The following is an 18,654-nucleotide window of genomic DNA, read 5'->3' on the forward strand; positions in this document are numbered from 1 at the left end:
ATTTTAGACAATTATGTGCTTCTAACCTTGTGACAACAGTTTTGGGAATGGCCCCTTTTTGGTCCCAGTGTTATGTCGCGTACACACGAGCAGACTTTACGGCAGACTTTGCCCGGCGGACGGGATTTCGACGGACAATTCGATCGTGTGTGGGCTCCAGCGGACTTTGTTTTCTCAAAAGTTGGACGGACTTAGATTTGAAACATGTTTTAAATCTATCCGTTGAACTCGAGTCCGGTCGAAAAGTCAGCTCGTCTGTATGCTAGTTCAACGGACAAAAAGCCACGCTAGGGCAGCTATTGGCTACTGGCTATAAACTTCCTTAAGAATGTTCTAATAGGGGAATGGCGCTGTTCACAGACAATTTATATGAAGAGGTGAAATCTAAAAATAAAAATAAAAATGTGTGCACCAACAGCAAACTTGGTGAAAAATCCTGAAAACGTGCTACAACCCTTTACAGTGTATATGTCATATGGGATGTGGGTGTGCAAGTCACCAAAACATTTATAAAAAGTGAAAATAAATATAAAGAACATAAAAAGCTGGTATGAGTGACACTAAAACATATCCACGTTTAAAAATCCCACTGACGTGCCAAGTGACACCAAAAGTTGGCAACTATAATTCCTCTAATATTGACTGGAAAGATCAGAAGATATAAATACAAAATATATATAATAAATAGATGTGCAGCAATCAAAAAATGTATAGATTTGATAAATTAGTTTGTGAATATGTGCAACCAAAAAACGTGTAATAATTTTATGTGCACCAATAAAAATTGTCCAATAAAAATTGTCCAATAAGTGTAAAAAAAGTCCCTGTGCACAGATGGTAGGTGTATCCAAGTAATCCCCAGCAGGTTTTCAGTACTGTCGGAAGGCCCAACCCCTGCAGGGTTAATGGGCATATGTGTGTAGATCCAGTAACAGGAATCCTGAACGACCGATATCCCTCTCTCAGGGTCCATGATCTCCTTCCCATTTAATTCGCTATAATCCTTTTAATGGTATCCACCGGAGAAAGTCCATGTATGTAGAGAAAAGAGGAGCCTCATAGCGTAAATCCGAAAAGATGTAAATTTATTAAACAAATGAGTTAAAACAAATAAGTTAAAAAATGGGAGCTGACAATGCTCCACCGGCTGTTAGGCCGTGGAACGCACGCCGCTACCACGCCTCCATAGCGGCTTTTGGCTTCCAGCCAGCCGGTGGAGCATTGTCGTGAACGAAGAACAATAACTTTATTCCTTCCATGAGCACGTTGCAGAAAGAATATGAAACAAATCTTCTAGAGATATGAGCTGCCTTATTCACTTGGTTCCTGTAATGGTCTGCAAATCATCTCCCTCCTGTTTACTACTATTTCCCAACCACACAGTATCTCCAAGTTAAGTCCCAAGAACAATACTCTAAATAGAGTTCTTGGACAGACTGATGGAATTTCCCCCGGGTGATCCTCAGCACCCTCAGTCTTTGAAAATACTGCTTCCCTGGGTATGCACTCACATGTACATTTGAGCGACCGTCCATGATTGCCATACTCGGGTCCTCTCCCTGTTTTCCTTCTTTTCTCTTGATAATAGCAGCCTCTCCTTTTTAGATGTTGCAGATTCTTACTGTAATCTCCTCCATCTCTCCTCCTGTGAAGGCATGTTTCCCTCCTCGGAGGGGAAAGTTCTTAAGCTGCACCAGCTTCTACATACTGTCTTCCTTTGCTGTTCTTTTACCATCAGCAAGCCACAGCCCCCGTGGAGCATGTGACCCACAGTTATATAGGCCTGTAAACCCCTGCCCATACAAATTAATGTATGGTATAATTTACTTAGAATAGGGGACCCATAGGTCACTTTCCAATAGTTGATGCACTAGCATAGAAAATGAAAGAGGCGGAGTGGCATAACACAGCTCAGCTTGACATGTTGCGTGTATTCAAAAGATGCTTCTTCAGGAGCTCACAGCATATTCTATGAATAAGAAATTGCAAATAAGTTTCTATTATTGATTTATAACATTATTATACAACATTCTTGTCTTAATGGTATTTATGCTGCTACACAGCTCCCTATAAAATTCCACAGTCTTATTTGCAATTTCTTATTCATAGAATACGCCATAAGCTTCTGAAGCGTCTTTTGAATACGCGCAACATGTTGAGCTGAGCTGTATTGTGATACACCGCCTCTTTCACTTTCTATGCTAGTGCATCAACTATTGGAAAGTGACCTATGGGTCCCCTATTCTAAGTATATTTCTAATGGAATGCTCAGGTGGCACAAACCCCCCCCCCCCAAATGACCCCATTTTGGAAAGTAGACACCCCAAGCTATTTGCTGAGAGGCATGGTGAGTATTTTGCAGCTCTCATTTGTTTTTGAAAATAAAGAAAGACAAGAAAAAATTTTTTTTTTCTTTTTTCAATTTTCAAAACTTTGTGACAAAAAGTGAGGTCTGCAAAATACTCACTATACCTCTCAGCAAATAGCTTGGGGTGTCTACTTTCCAAAATGGGATCATTTGGGGGGGGGGTTTGTGCCACCTGGGCATTCCATGGCCTCCGAAACTGTGATAGGCAGTGAAGCGTGAAATCAAAAATTTACGCCATTAGAAAGCCTGAAGGCGGTGCTTGGTTTTCGGGGTTCCGTACGCGGCTAGGCTCCCAAAAAGTCTCACACATGTGGTATCCCCATACTCAGGAGAAGCAACAGAATGTATTTTGGGGTGTAATTCCACATATTCCCATGGCATGTTTGAGCAATATATCATTTAGTGACAACTTTGTGCAAGAAAAAAAAAAAAAATTGTCTTTTACCCGCAACTTGTGTCACAATATAAAATATTCCATGGACTCGACATGCCTCTCAGCAAATAGCTTGGGGTGTCTACTTTCCAAAAGGGGGTCATTTGGGGGGGTTTTAACTGTCCTGGCATTTTATACACAACATTTAGAAGCTTATGTCACACATCACCCACTCTTCTAACTACTTGAAGACAAAGCCCTTTCTGACACTTTTTGTTTACATGAAAAATTTTTTTTTTTGCAAGAAAATTACTTTGAACCCCCAAACATTATATATTTTTTTAAAGCAAATGCCCTACAGATTAAAATGGTGGGTGTTTCTTTTTCTTTTTCACACAGTATTTGCGCAGCGATTTTTCAAACGCATTTTTTTGGGAAAAAACACACTTTTTGAAATTTTAATGCACTAAATGTTTGATGAAATAAAAAAGATGATCTTAGGCCGAGTACATGGATACCAAACATGACATGCTTTAAAATTGCGCACAAACGTGCAGTGGCAACAAACTAAATACATTTTTAAAAGCCTTTAAAAGCTTTTACAGGTTACCACTTTAGATTTACAGAGGAGGTCTACTGCTAAAATTACTGCCCTCGATCTGACCTTCGCGGTGATACCTCACATGCATGGTGCAATTGCTGTTTACATTTGACGCCAGACCGACGCTTGCGTTCGCCTTAGCACGAGAGTAGGGGGGACAGGGGTGCTTTTTTTTTTTCTTTATTATTTTTTTGCTTTTTTATCTTATTTTTTTTTTTTTAATCATTTTTATTGTTATCTCAGGGAATGTAAATATCCCCTATGATAGCAATAGGTAGTGACAGGTACTCTTTTTAAAAAAAAATTGGGGTCTATAAGACCCTAGATCTCTCCTCTGCCCTAAAAGCATCTGACCACACCAAGATCGGTGTGATAAAATGCTTTCCCAATTTCCCAATGGCGCTATTTACATCCAGCGAAATCTAAGTCATGAAATGCTCGTAGCTTCCGGTTTCTTAGGCCATAGAGATGTTTGGAGCCACTCTGGTCTCTGATCAGCTTTATGGTCAGCTGGCTGAATCACCAGCTGCATTCTCAAGTTCCCTGTTGAGACAGGAGAGCCAGAGAAAAACATTGAAGATGGTGGGGGGGGGGGCATTCCCTCCCACTGCTTGTAAAAGCAGTCTAGAGGCTAATTAGCCACTATGATTGCTTTTACATGAAAGCCGACGGCTGGCTGAAAAGAATGATACCAAGATGATACCTAAACCTGCAGACATCATTCTGGGTTAACCACTCAAAGTCGTGAATGGCGTACCTGAAGACAAAAAAATAGTTAACAATAAAGCACAGTAAACGGTAAAGTATAAAAAATTGCATACCTGAAAAGCAAACATGATAAAACATAATAACAATAAAACATTGCAGAATAGAATACAGTAAAAAAGAGCAGAACAATAGAGAGAATAGAGAGAGAGAGAACAATAAAACGACAACTATTTTTTTTTTATTTTACCGTATATACTCGAGTATAAGTCGAATTTTTCAGCCCTTTTTTTTGGGCTGAAAGTGTCCCTTCGACTTATACTCGAGTCCCTGCCGTCTGTCTGCATGATCAGCGTGTCATGCAGGCAGACGGCGGCCGGCGTGTAATGCTACTGTTCGCCGGCTATTGCAGCTTTCAAAAGCCGCGCCTCCTGCTCATCTGTGATAGGCTGAACAGCTGTCAGTGTACAGCCTATCACGGACATTCTCTCATCCTCGTCCGTGGTATGAGAATGAGAGAATGTCCGTGATAGGCAGTCAGCGGTCAGCCTATCACAGACGAGGAGGAGGCGCGGCTTTTGAACTGTGGAATGGCCGCCGAACAGTATCATCACACGGCCGCTGTCTGAGGATGGAGATCGCTACAGGAAGGCTACACAGGACACAGGTAGGCTGCACATGCACACAGGACACACATGCACACAGGACACACATGACACACATGACACACAGGACACACATGACACACATGACACACATGACACACATGACACACATGACACACATACACACAGGACACACATACACACAGGACACACATGTACAGGACACACATGTAAAGGACACACATGTACAGGACACAGGTAGGCTGCACAGGACACAGGGAGGCAGGCAGCTGCAGATGGACATTATTGACCCTCTGCATTTCTCACCCTCGACTTATACTCGGGTCAATAAGTTTTTCCCAGTTTTTTGTGGTAAATTAGGGGTCTCGACTTATACTCGGGACGACTTATACTCGAGTATATACGGTATATATTTTTTTGTGTTTTTTTTTTTTTTTTTTTTTAACTTTTTTTTGTAACTGTAACTTTTATAACTGTAACCGGTTCCAGGTTCGGGTCTCTCAAAATGCGATGGCATCTTGGGAGACCCTGTGAAAGTTTGCCTAGTCTGTGCAATGCTGTACCCTACGCTAATACTCAACTAGCGTTCAAAACATTCACCAATGCAAAGACCAGGATTGTCAGGACAGGAGGGACAATAATAGCGGGTGTCACGCCTATATCCGCACTTGCTGCAGACACGACATCTTTTTTGGGGGGGTTCGTTGGGTAGGGGTATTTGGGAGGACATAAAGAAAATGCCTCTCATGCAGCTGACTGCATTTGGTTGGGGATGTGAATGGGGGAAGTACGGGCGCTGCAGAAGCGGTGGGTTCCCAATTAGGATTGGCGAATGCAGCAGGAAGGGCATTATGGGATTGACAGGCCTGTGTTTGTCTTTTTGGTGGCAGCGGGACACTACTTGTGCTTGCCACCTCACCAGCTTGAACTGCACTTATAAGACTCACCACGTCACCAAGTGTTACTGCAGTGCTGGTTTGACTACGACCGGGGTGTACTAGGCCGCTGGTGCTTGCCAGTTCACCAAAACGCTACCAAAAAAACTGTTAGCGATCGCAGGGATCAGGCCCGACTCTGTGAACGCTGCAGTTATGCATTTAGTGTTTTGTAAGTGACAGTGATCGATCGAAACTGCACTTGGGTGGGCTGGGTCGGGCGGAGGGGCAAAACGCAGGTGCTAGCAGGTATCTGGGCTGATCCTGCTAACACTGGGTTTTTGGGAACCCTAAACTGCTGGGGACGCTAGTATAGATCTGATCGGATCAGATATTGATCTGTTCAGATACTATACCACTAAGGGAGGTGTATGCTGCATGTGTGGGTGTTAGCGCTACTGGCACTAACCTGACGCTGCCTGGGACTGGTGCTTGCCAGTTCACCAAAACGCCACCAAAAAAACTGTTAGCGATCGCAGGGATCAGGCCTGACTCTGTGAACGCTGCAGTTATGTGTGTTTAGTGTTTTGTAAGTGACAGTGATTGATAGATCTGATCGGATCAGATATTGATCCGTTCAGATACTATACCACTAAGGGAGGCGTATGCTGCGTGCGTGGGTGTTAGCGGTACTGGCGCTAACCTGACGCTACCTGGGGCGACGCATATCACCGCCGGGCGATCAGGGGGCTAAACCTTTATTCGGTAATAAACGGCGGGTGCCCTGACACTATAAAAAATAAACTAACTAACCAGCCTCACCCGTAACGGTTATACGGTGATCACTGGTGAAAGGGTTAACTAGAGGGCAATCAGGGGGCAATCAAGGGGTTAAAACCTTTATTAGGTAGTATATGGGGGTCCCTGATGCTATAAAACGCTGACGGCGAACCTATATATTTACCTCCCTAACTAGCGTCAACAGTGACACTAATACAGCGATCAGAAAAATGATTGCTTAGTGACAGTGGCGACGGGGGGTGATCAAGGGGTTAAAACTTTGTTAGGGGGGTACCCTAGACCTAAAGGGGGCTACCACTAACTGCCCTACCACACTGACTGTCACAAACTGACACCAATGCAGTAATCAGAAAAAAAAAACGCTTGGTGTCAGTGTGACGGGGGGTAATCGGGGGGGATCAGGGGGTGATCGGGGGTGTAATGTATTCCTGGTGTGTTCTACTGTGTGTGTTGTGTTGTGCAACTCACTCTGATGTCTTCTCTTCTCGGCGCCGGAACGGAAAATACCGATCCGAGGAGAGATGACATCACCTCCTCTGCCACTGTTTACTATACAGCAGCAGAGGAAGAAGCTCATTGGCTGGGAGTGATCGCGAGGGGGGCCACGAATGGATGGTCTCCCCCTCACCTCTGATCGATTCCAGACAAAAGCCGACTGCCTCAGGCACCGGGGGGGTCCGATCGGACCCCCCGCCTGCGGGAGGCAGATCATGTACCTGGTACGTGATTTTGCCTGCCCGTGCCATTCTGCCGCAGTATATCTGCGTTAGGCTGTTGGCAAGTGGTTAATGTAAACCTGGATGTCGTCCATTCACCATATTCTTTTTCCCTCTTCCCTTTCTTTACCTCGCTCTCTTCCACAGTCCTGCATAGCTCCTCTGTAGCAGAGTTTCTTGTGATAAGGCCAATATATTGGGACCTTTCTATTAATATTCCTTACAACAGACATTGTTTTGCTTCATTGACTCTTTGCAGCACCTCTTTTTTTTGTGACCATGCATGTCCAGCTGATTTTTAAGATCTTCCTGTAGCACCACAGTCCAAAGCTTGTGATAGAACATCACAAGCTTTTGATTGCTTCTGTTTGTAGCAATCTTTTCTTTATTCATCGAGTAGGATGGTTCTGTATCAGCTTTTTGTGTCCCCAAAAATTTTGTTTGGCCTTGGTGATTCCAGCTTTGACATCAGCATCATTCTTCAGGCTTTCACTAATACACATTTCAAGATATTGAAAGTTGGTTACTTACTCTATTCTTTCATTTTCATATCTTTGTGTCCTTTCTGTAAAGGGTAAACAGGGTTGCAAAAAAGCTACATAGTGCATTGATACCTTTATTAAAATAGTACACATAAAAAGAGACAGTAAAAAAGTGCAGATACAAGTGTGGATACAGAGAAGAGGAAACCCCTAAAGTGGGACTTTGAGAGCACTACCACACAAATAGTAAAGTATGAAAATTACATAAAGTGTTTATTGAAAAAAACACATATAAATATTACACATAAACGTGGATACAGTATATAGAGAAGATTGCAATGGAGGATATGATTTCCTGTAGTCCAACGCATTTCGGAAAAAGTTTTCTCCTTCATCAGGGTTATAGCAGAGAATTTCATATCTATAAGAGATGCAAGGTAATCAGTGGACAGTTTGTACATCAATATACCTTTTACAGCTGATAATGTCTATAATACATATAGCCCATCAGGGTGCTTATCACTTACATCCTTATTATTTGCAATTACATATGGGTATCCACAAGATTAAAAGAGAAGTTGACACCATAACGCAGATCCCTTCATGCACTCCATCCATTTTGTTAATGCTTTAGTTGTGTTAGTGGTCTTCAAAGGGAGAGGAAAAATCCAAAACCTTTCAGGATGTCACATTCCCAGAAGCATCAGCAAAACTGTATGCTGAAACAGTCCATGTGTGTGCACTGGGGTCCAAAAACGGAGACCTATAATAGGAGCATACATATATATATATGGCGCGCGCAATGACGTCATACGTCCGTGCCCAGGACCAATGCGCCGCGTTCAGGTCGACCCGCACGGCAACATGTCCAAGATTCAACTGCTGTTGCCCTGGACACAGAAAAGGGGAGGAGAGAAGTGAGATGGAACAAACACTTCCTCCCTGCTAATCCTCAAAGAGGAAGATCTTTGGGTTTTACTGCCCTACATAGTTACATAGTTAGCAAGGTTGAATAAAGACACCAGTCCATCCAACCTGAGTGAGTGTGGGTGCGTGTCTACAATTATCCCTATTCCTATTCCCATATAGCACTTTCAATGTACACAGCGATCCACACATACATCGCACACTCACATCAGTCCCTACAATCCAAGGTCCCCACTCACATTCATATACTAGGGCCAATTTTGGACAGGAGCCAATTAACCTACCAGCATGTCTTTGTAGTGTAGGAGGAAACCGGAGTACCCAGAGGAAACTCACACAGGCACAGGGAGAACATGCAAACTCCAGGCAGGTAGTTGGGATTCAAACCAGCGACCCATTGTTACTGCTAGGCGAGAGTGCTACCCACTACACCACTGTGCTGCCCTAATGCCCTGTGTCCATTCTCTGACCCCTTGCTCTGCTGTGCCCAGGGCAGCTCCCCTCCTGCCCACCCCTTGTCCCAGCCCTGATATGAGGTGACCCAATTACTTTATATTTTATTGCCTTATATATATATATATATATATATATATATATATATATATATATATATATATATCATATACTGAATGTTTGTTTTACAGCTCGAGGAAGTGGTTTATAATTAGGGAACCAAGTGCCTTGGGTTATAGTGTTTTTCCATCTTTGTGTCCTTTGTTGGTTACAACCACAGTTTTTGTCTTTTGAGGGTTTATTTCAATGGAAACTTCCTTGTCCTTTTCTGCTAATTCCTCAAGTAAAAGGTGGAGCTTTTCCTCCCTATTTTCTGTATAATGCTGAATTCATAAGCTAGAATTCCAAAACCTTCACAAATACTTTAAAATATAAAGGTATTAAACATCAGTTGGATATTTTTTTTCCTCTCTAGTAGAGGGGAGTTGGGTGTAGGGGTTTTTCTTTTTGTAAAAGATAAAATAGAGGATGGAAGACAGAATACATGGAGCAAAATGAGGGTGATAGCCCTCTTTCTTTTGTATTATGAAATTAAGGAGAGTTCTAAAAGAAGAAAGAAAAGGGGTTTATGGAAATATTTTGCAGGGAAATGATATTTATATATATTGAGTTGTATAAATGATAGGGCGATATATTAATTTTTTTAATTGTGCCCAAAATAAGGAATAAGATGTAATGTGAGGTGACAATGTTTCCATGTATTCACTGATTACTTTCTTATATAAATAAAGAATTTGAAAAAAGAAATCAGTGAGCCCTCTCTCAGGACAGAAAGTTCTGCCGCCCATGGACACATATGTGGGTGTTAAAGTCCATCCTCTTTGCCACTACATATATACATCACATGGGCGGCAAGAGGTTACAGAAGACCCCCGATGTCAGGGAAGGGGGGATACATCAGACTGCAGGGAAACAGATTAATTGCAACCCAACAGATGATGCAGTTGATTGAGAAGTAACCCTGCCATGCTGAAAGAAATACCTCTGGCATGAACCTGTACTCTGCCATCTTTACATGCAAAGAATAAAGATTGAGATTTATATCCAGTGTGTACAGCAAAACAATTGTTACCATGGAATGTCCATATGTACAGTGGGGCAAAAAAGTATTTAGTCAGCCACCAATTGTGCAAGTTCTCCCACTTAAAAAGATGAGAGAGGCCTGTAATTGTCATCATAGATATACCTCAACTATGAGAGACAAAATGTGGAAACAAATCCAGACAATCACATTGTCTGATTTTTGAAAGAATTTATTTGCAAATTATGGTGGAAAATAAGTATTTGATCACCTACAAACAAGCAAGATTTCTGGCTCTCACAGACCTGTATCTTCTTCTTTAAGAGGCTCCTCTGTCCTCCACTCATTACCTGTATTAATGACACCTGTTTGAACTTGTTATCAGTATAAAAGACACCTGTTCACAACTTCAAACAGTCACACTCCAAACTCCACTATGGTGAAGACCAAAGAGCTGTCGAAGGACACCAGAAACAAAATTTTAGACCTGCACCAGGCTGGGAAGACTGAATCTGCAATAGGCAAGCAGCTTGGTGTGAAGAAATCAACTGTGGGAGCAATAATTAGAAAATGGAAGACATACAAGACCACTGATAATCTCCCTCGATCTGGGGCTCCACGCAAGATCTCACCCCGTGGGGTCAAAATGATCACAAGAACGGTGAGCAAAAATCCCAGAACCACACATGGGGACATAGTGAATGACTTGCAGAGAGCTAGGACCGACGTAACAAAGGCTACCATCAGTAACACACTACGCCACCAGGGACTCAGATCCTGCAGTGCCAGACGTGTCCCCCTGCTTAAGCCAGTACATGTCCGGGCCCATCTGAGGTTTAATAGAGAGCATTTGGATGATCCAGAAGAGGATTGGGAGAATGTCATAGGGTCAGATGAAACCAAAGTAGAACTGTTTGGTAGAAACACAACTCGTCGTGTTTGGAGGAGAGAGAATGCTGAGTTGCAACCAAAGAACACCATACTGTGAAGCATGGGGGTGGCAACATCATGCTTTTGGGCTGTTTCTCTGCAAAGGGAACAGGACGACTGATCCATGTACATGAAAGAATGAATGGGGCCATGTATTGTAGGGGTGCTGAAATTAATCGTTGCATCGATGCATCGCGATTCGGGTGTCCCCGATGCGGCATCGATGCTTAAGGACCAGAAAATCGATGTTCGGTGACGTCATTACTAGCCCCGCCCCTGCCGGGAAAGCACTCCGAGCGGATTTTTAAAAAGACTTTATTTTAATTAATGTTATATTACAATAGATGCTGTGCCCCCGCTGTATGTGCTTTTTTAAAAAAAATGTCGCTTTATACCGAATTTTGCCGTAGTATTACGATCATGTGACTCCCGGCCCGTCCCGCCCCTCTCCACTCTGCTCTTCCCTCTCCGCTCTCCTCTTCCGTCTCCTGAGTCCTGACGTCAGCGGGGATTTCTCAGTCCCGCCCGCATCTCTTCTGATACGATAACTATAGTCAGCGGGCGAGACTGAGAATTCCCCGCTGACGTCAGGACTCAGGAGACAGGTGAGAGGAGAGGAGAGCGGAGAGGGGCGGGACGGGACGAGCCGAGAGTCACATGATCGTACTACTTTGGAGAAATTCAGTATGAGGTGACATTGTTTTTTTAAAAGCACATACAGCAGGGGCACAGCATCTATTGTAATATAACATTAATTCAAATAAAGTAATTGTGGGGGGTTAGTGATGGCTGCATTGTTTGGGCATAGATGGCTGAGTTTGACAGGCACAAGTGGCTGCGTTTGGGCACAGGTGGCTGCGTTTGATGGGCACAAGTGACTGCGTTTGACGGGCACAGGTGGCTGCGTTTGATGGGCACAAGTGACTGCGTTTGATGGGCACAAGTGACTGCGTTTGATGGGCACAAGTGACTGCGTTTGGGCACAAGTGACTGCGTTTGACAGGCACAAGTGGCTGCGTTTGACGGGCACAAGTGGCTGCGTTTGACGGGCACAAGTGGCTGCGTTTGACGGGCACAAGTGGCTGCGTTTGATGGGCACAAGTGGCTGCGTTTGGGCACAGGTGGCTGCGTTTGATGGGCACAAGTAACTGCGTTTGATGGGCACAAGTGACTGCGTTTGGGCACAAGTGGCTGCATTTGGGCACAAGTGGCTGCGTTTGACGGGCACAAGTGACTGCGCTTGATGGGCACAAGTGGCTGCGTTTGGGCACAGGTGGCTGCATTTGATGGGCACAAGTGACTGCGTTTGATGGGCACAAGTGACTGCGTTTGGGCACAAGTGGCTGCGTTTGACGGGCACAGATGGCTGCGTTTGACGGGCACAGGTGGCTGCGTTTGACGGGCACAGGTGGCTGCGTTTGGGCGGCACAAGTGGCTGCGTTTGGGCGGCACAAGTGGCTGCCTTTGGGCACAAGTGGCTGCGTTTGACGGGCACAGGTGGCTGCATTTGACGGGCACAAGTGGCTGTGTTTGGGCACAGGTGGCTGCGTTTGATGGGCACAAATGGCTGCGTTTGGGCGGCACAAGTGGCTGCGTTTGACGGCCACAGTGGCTGCATTTGATGGGGGAGGTTCAGTATTTTTCAGTTTGTTTTCGCTCGTCGGTAATCGTGATGCATCGTGATGCATCGCGGAATCGAATCAAATTGAATCGTTGACCAGATAATCGTAATCGAATCGAATCGTGAGACCAGTGAAGATGCGCACCCCTAATGTATTGTGAGATTTTGAGTGCAAACCTCCTCCCATCAGCAAGGGCATTGAAGATGAAACATGGCTGGGTCTTTCAGCATGACAATGATCCCAAACACACTGCCCAGGCAATGAAGGAGTGGCTTCTTAAGAAGCATTTCAAGGTCCTGGAGTGGCCTAGCCAGTCTCCAGATCTCAAGCCCATAGAAAACCTTTGGAGGGAGTTGAAAGTCGGTGTTTCCCAGCAACAGCCCCAAAACATCACTGCTCTAGAGGAGATCTGCATGGAGGAATGGGCCAACATACCAGCAACAGTGTGTGACAACCTTGTGAAGAAATATAGAAAACGTTTGACCTCTGTCATTGCCAACAAAAGATATATAACGGGGCGTGGTTTGGAGCTGTTCCAAGATGGACATGTAGAACTGGAGTTCCAGTCCATGAGGTCCAGCTACATCAGCTTTTAAGCACTTTAACCACTTCTCTACCCGGCCATAGTAATATGACGTCCACAGATGGGATCTCCCATCCTGGGTGGACGTCATATGATGGCCTGGGCTTCCCGGCCGTCTAGGGGGCGCGCCCGCCGTATTGCTCGGGACCCGGTGCATGTGAACGACGGCTGCGATCTCCGCTGGGCACCCACGATTGCCCGTTAACCGGGCCGTACCGTGGATCTGTGTGTGTAAACACACAGATCCACATCCTGTCAGTTGAGAGGAGACCGATCTGTGTTCCCAGTACAGAGGAACACCGATCGGTCTCCTCCCCTTGTACGTCCCCTCTCCCTATAGTTATAATCACTCCCCTAGGAAACATTTAACCCCTCCCCGCCCCCTAGTGGTTAACCCCTTCACTGCCTGTCACATTTATACAGTAATCAATGCAATTTTATAGCATTGATCGCTGTATAAATGTGAATGGTCCCAAAAATGTGTCAAAAGTGTCCGATGTGTCCGCCATGATGTCGCAGTCACAAAAAAAAATCGCGATCGGCGCTATTACTAGTAAAAAAAAAATTTTTTTTTTCTAAAAATGCCATAAATCTATCCCGTATTTTGTAGACGCTATAACTTTGCGCAAACCAATCAATATACCCTTATTGCGATTTTTTTTACCAAAAATATGTAGAAGAATACGTATCGGCCGAAACTGAGGAAAAAATTTGTTTTTTTTTTTTAAAAATGGGATATTTATTAAAGCAAAAAGTAAAAAAATATTGTGTTTTTTTCAAAATTGTCACTCTTCTTTTGTTTATATCGCAAAAAATAAAAACCACAGAGGTGATCAAATACCACCAAAAGAAAGCTCTATTTGTGGGGAAAAAAGGACGCAAATTTTGTTTGGGTACAACGTCGCACGACCGCGCAATTGTCATTTAAAGTGCGACAGTGCTGAAAACTAAAAATTGGTCTGGGAAGGAATGGGGTGAAAATGCCCTGTATTGAACCGGTTAAACAGCTTTTAATATGGTGAGAACATTCCGCAGTGTCTCTGCAACAAGATCCCGCTCAGCAGTGTATTATAAGACATTCTTGAAAACCCTTCAAACACTCTTTCTGAAAGCCTTCAATTCTCTCTCTCCCACAGCCCCTCTCACTCGGGGGATGTTGGAGGCACACATTGTGGTCATCCCCAAAGATGGGAAAGATCCCACCCAAACGGTGAACTATAGGCCAATATCATTATTGAATTTGGACGTCATTCTCCAAAATTCTAGCGAACAGACTACTACCACTCCTTCCCTCCATTGTCTCACAAGACCAAGTGAGATTTATCCCTGGGCGTGAAGCCAGGGATAACACCATCAAAACTATCAATTTACACCATATGATCACCCAAACTAACCAAAAAGGCTTTTTCCTATCCCTAGATGCGGAGAAGGCATTTGACAGTGTGTCATGGGACTACATGTTGGCGGTTCTTCAAGTCATTGGCATGGGTCCTCACATGATTGGCTTGATTTTCTCACTATACGCAAACCCCTCAGCCAAAGTCCGGGTCAACAACACTCTGTCAAATGCCTTCCCCACCTGCAACGGGACGAGACAGGGTTGCCCTCTGTCCCTTATCCTTTTCGTGCTAACCCTCAAACCTTTTCTCCGTAAAATAAGATTCAACCCAGATGATGCAGGGATCCCATACGCATACGAAGGAATACAAATACGCCCCATCCACGGATGATATACTGCTATTCCTTACAAACCCACTGATTACCCTACCAATTATTCTGTCAGAATTTAAACAATTTCAATCTCTCTCCAACCTTAAAATTAACCAATTAAAATCCTATGCCCTTAATATCTCACTCCCACAAAACCTATTAGACCAATGTAAAGAGAACTTCCCCTTCCAATGGAAAAATGATTCAATTACATACTTAGGCATACAACTCCCCTCCAAACTAGCAGATCTTTATACTAAGAACCATCTTCCCCTTCTAAACAAATTGACCTCCGACCTTAAAAACTGGAACAAACCTTTATTCTCCTAGTTCGGCAGAGTGGCCATCCTAAAAATGAATGCTCTGCCGAAACTTCTATACATACTACAAACGATCCCCATCCATGTCCTGCCCTCCTTTTTCAAGACCTACAGGCAGTTATGCTCCAACTTCCTCTGGAGTGATCGAACACACAGAATTAGTTACAATCAACTCAGTCGCCCAAAACACCTGGGTGGCGTCAGGCTACCAAACCTCCAAAACTACCAAACTGCTGCCCTTCTTACCAGGATAGTAGACTGGAATGTCCACGCCCCCCTTAAAGATTGGATTGCTCTGGAAGCCTCCTTTGCAAAACTACCTCTAAATTCACTTCCGTGGATCACCTCTCAACATATCCCATCAGACATACGCCTTCACTATCTAATAGGACCCACCATACAATTCATCCATGAGATGTGTAAACAAACTGACTTATCCTCCACCCCTGGTCCATTGGCTCCAATAAAATTAAACCCTTACTTCCCCCCAGGAATGCACCAATCATTCCTTAACGACCACTGGCCATCAGATCAAATTAGGGCTAACCAATTTTTCCACCAAGGCAAGATGCTTACTGCAGCCCAGATTGCCACACAGATTGAAAAAACATCTATCCCCCCTTGAACAAATTTACTAATTGCCCACTACCTTAAGCCCCTGAACAAAAACCTTAGCCTGTAAAAAAAATGGGAGTCTCCATATCACTCACGGAAGAAAACTGGGAAAACATATTCAAGACCATACACAAAGGTTCAACAAACGTTACCACCCAGGAAAACGGATTTAAAATCCAATCCAGGTGGTACCGCACTCCTGTACTCCTACATAAATTCAAACCTGAAATCCCTGAGGTCTGTTGGAGATGTCACCAAGAAAGGGGTACCTTACTCCACATTTGGTGGTCATGCCCCCCCCTACTACACTACTGGTCAGATGTTCATCGCATAACCACACAAATTACCTCTTACAGTCTAGACTTAACCGCGGCCCAATTCCTTCTCCATCACTCACCCTTACCACACACTTCCTGCTACAAATCTCTAACAATGCATATGATTAACGCTGCTAAACAATGCATTCCCATTCACTGGTACTCAAAACAAGTACCAATTTCTATGTGCTCTTTTCGCTAACTATTACCCTTTTCAGCAATGTCCTCCTCCCATAAAACAAACTCCATCAACCCTTACGAACACCAATCGCATACCATCCAAACCTCAGCATCGATATTCTCCGCCATCTCTGGATCCACACGGGTACACAAGTGGGGCTATTTCCCTAATCACGACTAACTCAGTGATGAAGTGATTGTTTATTCTTATACACAACGGTATAATAATACTCTGTGATTCTTCAATGTTATACCATTGTTATTGTTTTCTTGTATATGCTCTTTATTTTTCTTCAATAAAAGAAAATTATTTGGAAAAAAAACAAAGGATATATAACAAAGTATTGAGATGAACTTTTGATATTGACCAAATACTTATTTTCCACCATAATTTGCAAATACATTCTTTCAAAAATCAGACAAATGTGATTGTCTGGATTTGTTTCCACATTTTGTCTCTCATAGTTGAGGTATACCTATGATGACAATTACAGGCCTCTCTCATCTTTTTAAGTGGGAGAACTTGCACAATTGGTGTCTGACTAAATACTTTTTTGCCCCACTGTAAACGTTGTATTTGATTGTAATTACTTTATTCTTCATAATAAGAAATGGTTGCACAAAAATGATAAACTGAAATATGAGAAAATAATTCATCTGTACTTGGAGTAGATAGATCTTTAGGTTTATTCACCGTTCATACATCTTAACTAATCTATGTACTGATTGTTTCTGTGCCTACAGGATCGGGAGTTGTACAGGATGCAGGGACGTTTGGATGCAGTTGAGGCATACAACAGACAACTCCAAACCCGGGATGAGTCCTGCACCATCTCATAGTTTGCAGTTGTTGCTTTTTGGAAGCAACTACTGATTACGATATCACTGTGATAGTCACAGTTATCACTAGTTAGAGATTCATGAAACATTTTGAACCTCATCATTTTTATTGGCATCCATTAAATGGGGACGATTTTTCTGTACCGTGTTTCCCTGAAACGAATACCTATTTTAATTTTCTAGGATGGCTGCATTATAAATCCAACCCCGAAAATAAGCCCTAGTTAAAGTCCTTGTAATATCATGAACTCCGCGCTGTCAAAGGTTTACATAATGTCTAGTGTGTGTGAGCTCTCCTCCTGGCTGACGTCAGTGGCCCCTCCCTCTGTGGAAGAGGAGCTCCGGCAGGTCACGTGAGCGCGCAGTGGCGCTGTAAATAAGGTATTTTCTAAAATCATTTTACATAAAGACACACGCTGGACATTATATAATCTTTTTAAAGAGCATATTACATGATTTTACAAGGACTTTAACTGGAGTTTATTTTTCGGATTACAGGGATGCTGACTCCTGAGCTGACAGGGAGGGAAGGGGAGAGAGGGGGAAAAGAAAGGGGACACAGGAACTTAAAAAAAAAAATTATTCCTGTAAAAAAAAAAGAAGTAGATTATTGTACATAAAAAATAATCCCCTGAAAAAAAGGCCTAATGCGTTTTTTTTTAGCCAGAATTAGTATAAGACCCGGTCTTATTTTCGGGGAAACACGGTATTTGAACATTCCAATTGTGCTGTGCGGTGGTGTTCCTCTGAGGGTAGTTTTCTGTAGAAGGATTGACCATGATAAGTATTGATTGTTAGTTCACATTGTCTGTGGAAGCATTTATCACTTCCTTCCTTTTTTATGTGTTTTAATACTGTATTAAATGTGTATCATAAAAATAAATGGTTTTCAAATAGTCATTCATTGTACTGTTATTATATATATGATATTCTGTATATATGAAAAGTCCCAATATTTCTTTATTCTCAAAGATACATTGATCAGTCATCATTATCATCAAGAACGGCTCTGTATTTTCTTGATCTCAGTTTCTTCTTCTGACGTGAAAGATTCAACATTCAGGGTGTGGCTGGGCGGTGATATATTGTGTAGCACTTACCCCTGAAGGAGCCGTTGCTTTCTTGGGTCGCCTTTTCCCAGAGCCCACAACTCTGTAAGTAGCACCACACTCTCTGACACACTTGGGTTAAGGAGGGGATATTTATTGTCACACTGGACTCCATTCACAATTCGACATCGAGCACCTTAAAAAATGTGGTAAAATACTGCTCAGCAATTTTCAAAAAGTTGCTTTGGCATTCACAAAAAAATGCTACTAAAATACCACATGAGTTATTTTGTGAAGTCATGCAGTATTTTAGTGGTGAAAACATGCGATAATTTAACGGCTGGCGGTAGCCGGTATATTTATTTCCAGTAGTAAAACCCTTTTAAATAAAGGGGTTGTAAACCCTCACGTTTTTTTACCTTATTGCATCTAGACATGTGCACTGACAAAAACATTGTTTTTTTTTGTTTTCGCTTCATT

The 18,654-nt window shown here is 43.1% G+C and overlaps 2 protein-coding genes across 7 annotated transcripts in view; one reads left to right on the forward strand and one right to left on the reverse strand.

Moving 5' to 3' along the window:
- The window catches only part of LOC141148311 (guanylate-binding protein 1-like), a 109,469-nt gene extending 91,444 nt beyond the window's left edge, over window positions 1-18,025 (forward strand). For all 6 annotated transcript variants that reach the window (XM_073635628.1, XM_073635622.1, XM_073635624.1 and 3 more), the window contains one exon: window positions 17,030-18,025. In XM_073635628.1, the coding sequence (XP_073491729.1) occupies window positions 17,030-17,125 (96 nt within the window). In that variant the 3' untranslated portion in view covers window positions 17,126-18,025. The remainder of the gene's footprint in view (window positions 1-17,029) is intronic.
- LOC141148310 (guanylate-binding protein 1-like) overlaps window positions 1-18,654 on the reverse strand; it is a 1,084,899-nt gene that overhangs the window by 1,026,121 nt on the left and 40,124 nt on the right. The window lies entirely within an intron of this gene.

This window comes from Aquarana catesbeiana, linkage group LG06 (assembly GCF_042186555.1).
Source record: "Aquarana catesbeiana isolate 2022-GZ linkage group LG06, ASM4218655v1, whole genome shotgun sequence".
Classification (NCBI taxonomy): Eukaryota; Metazoa; Chordata; class Amphibia; order Anura; family Ranidae; genus Aquarana; species Aquarana catesbeiana.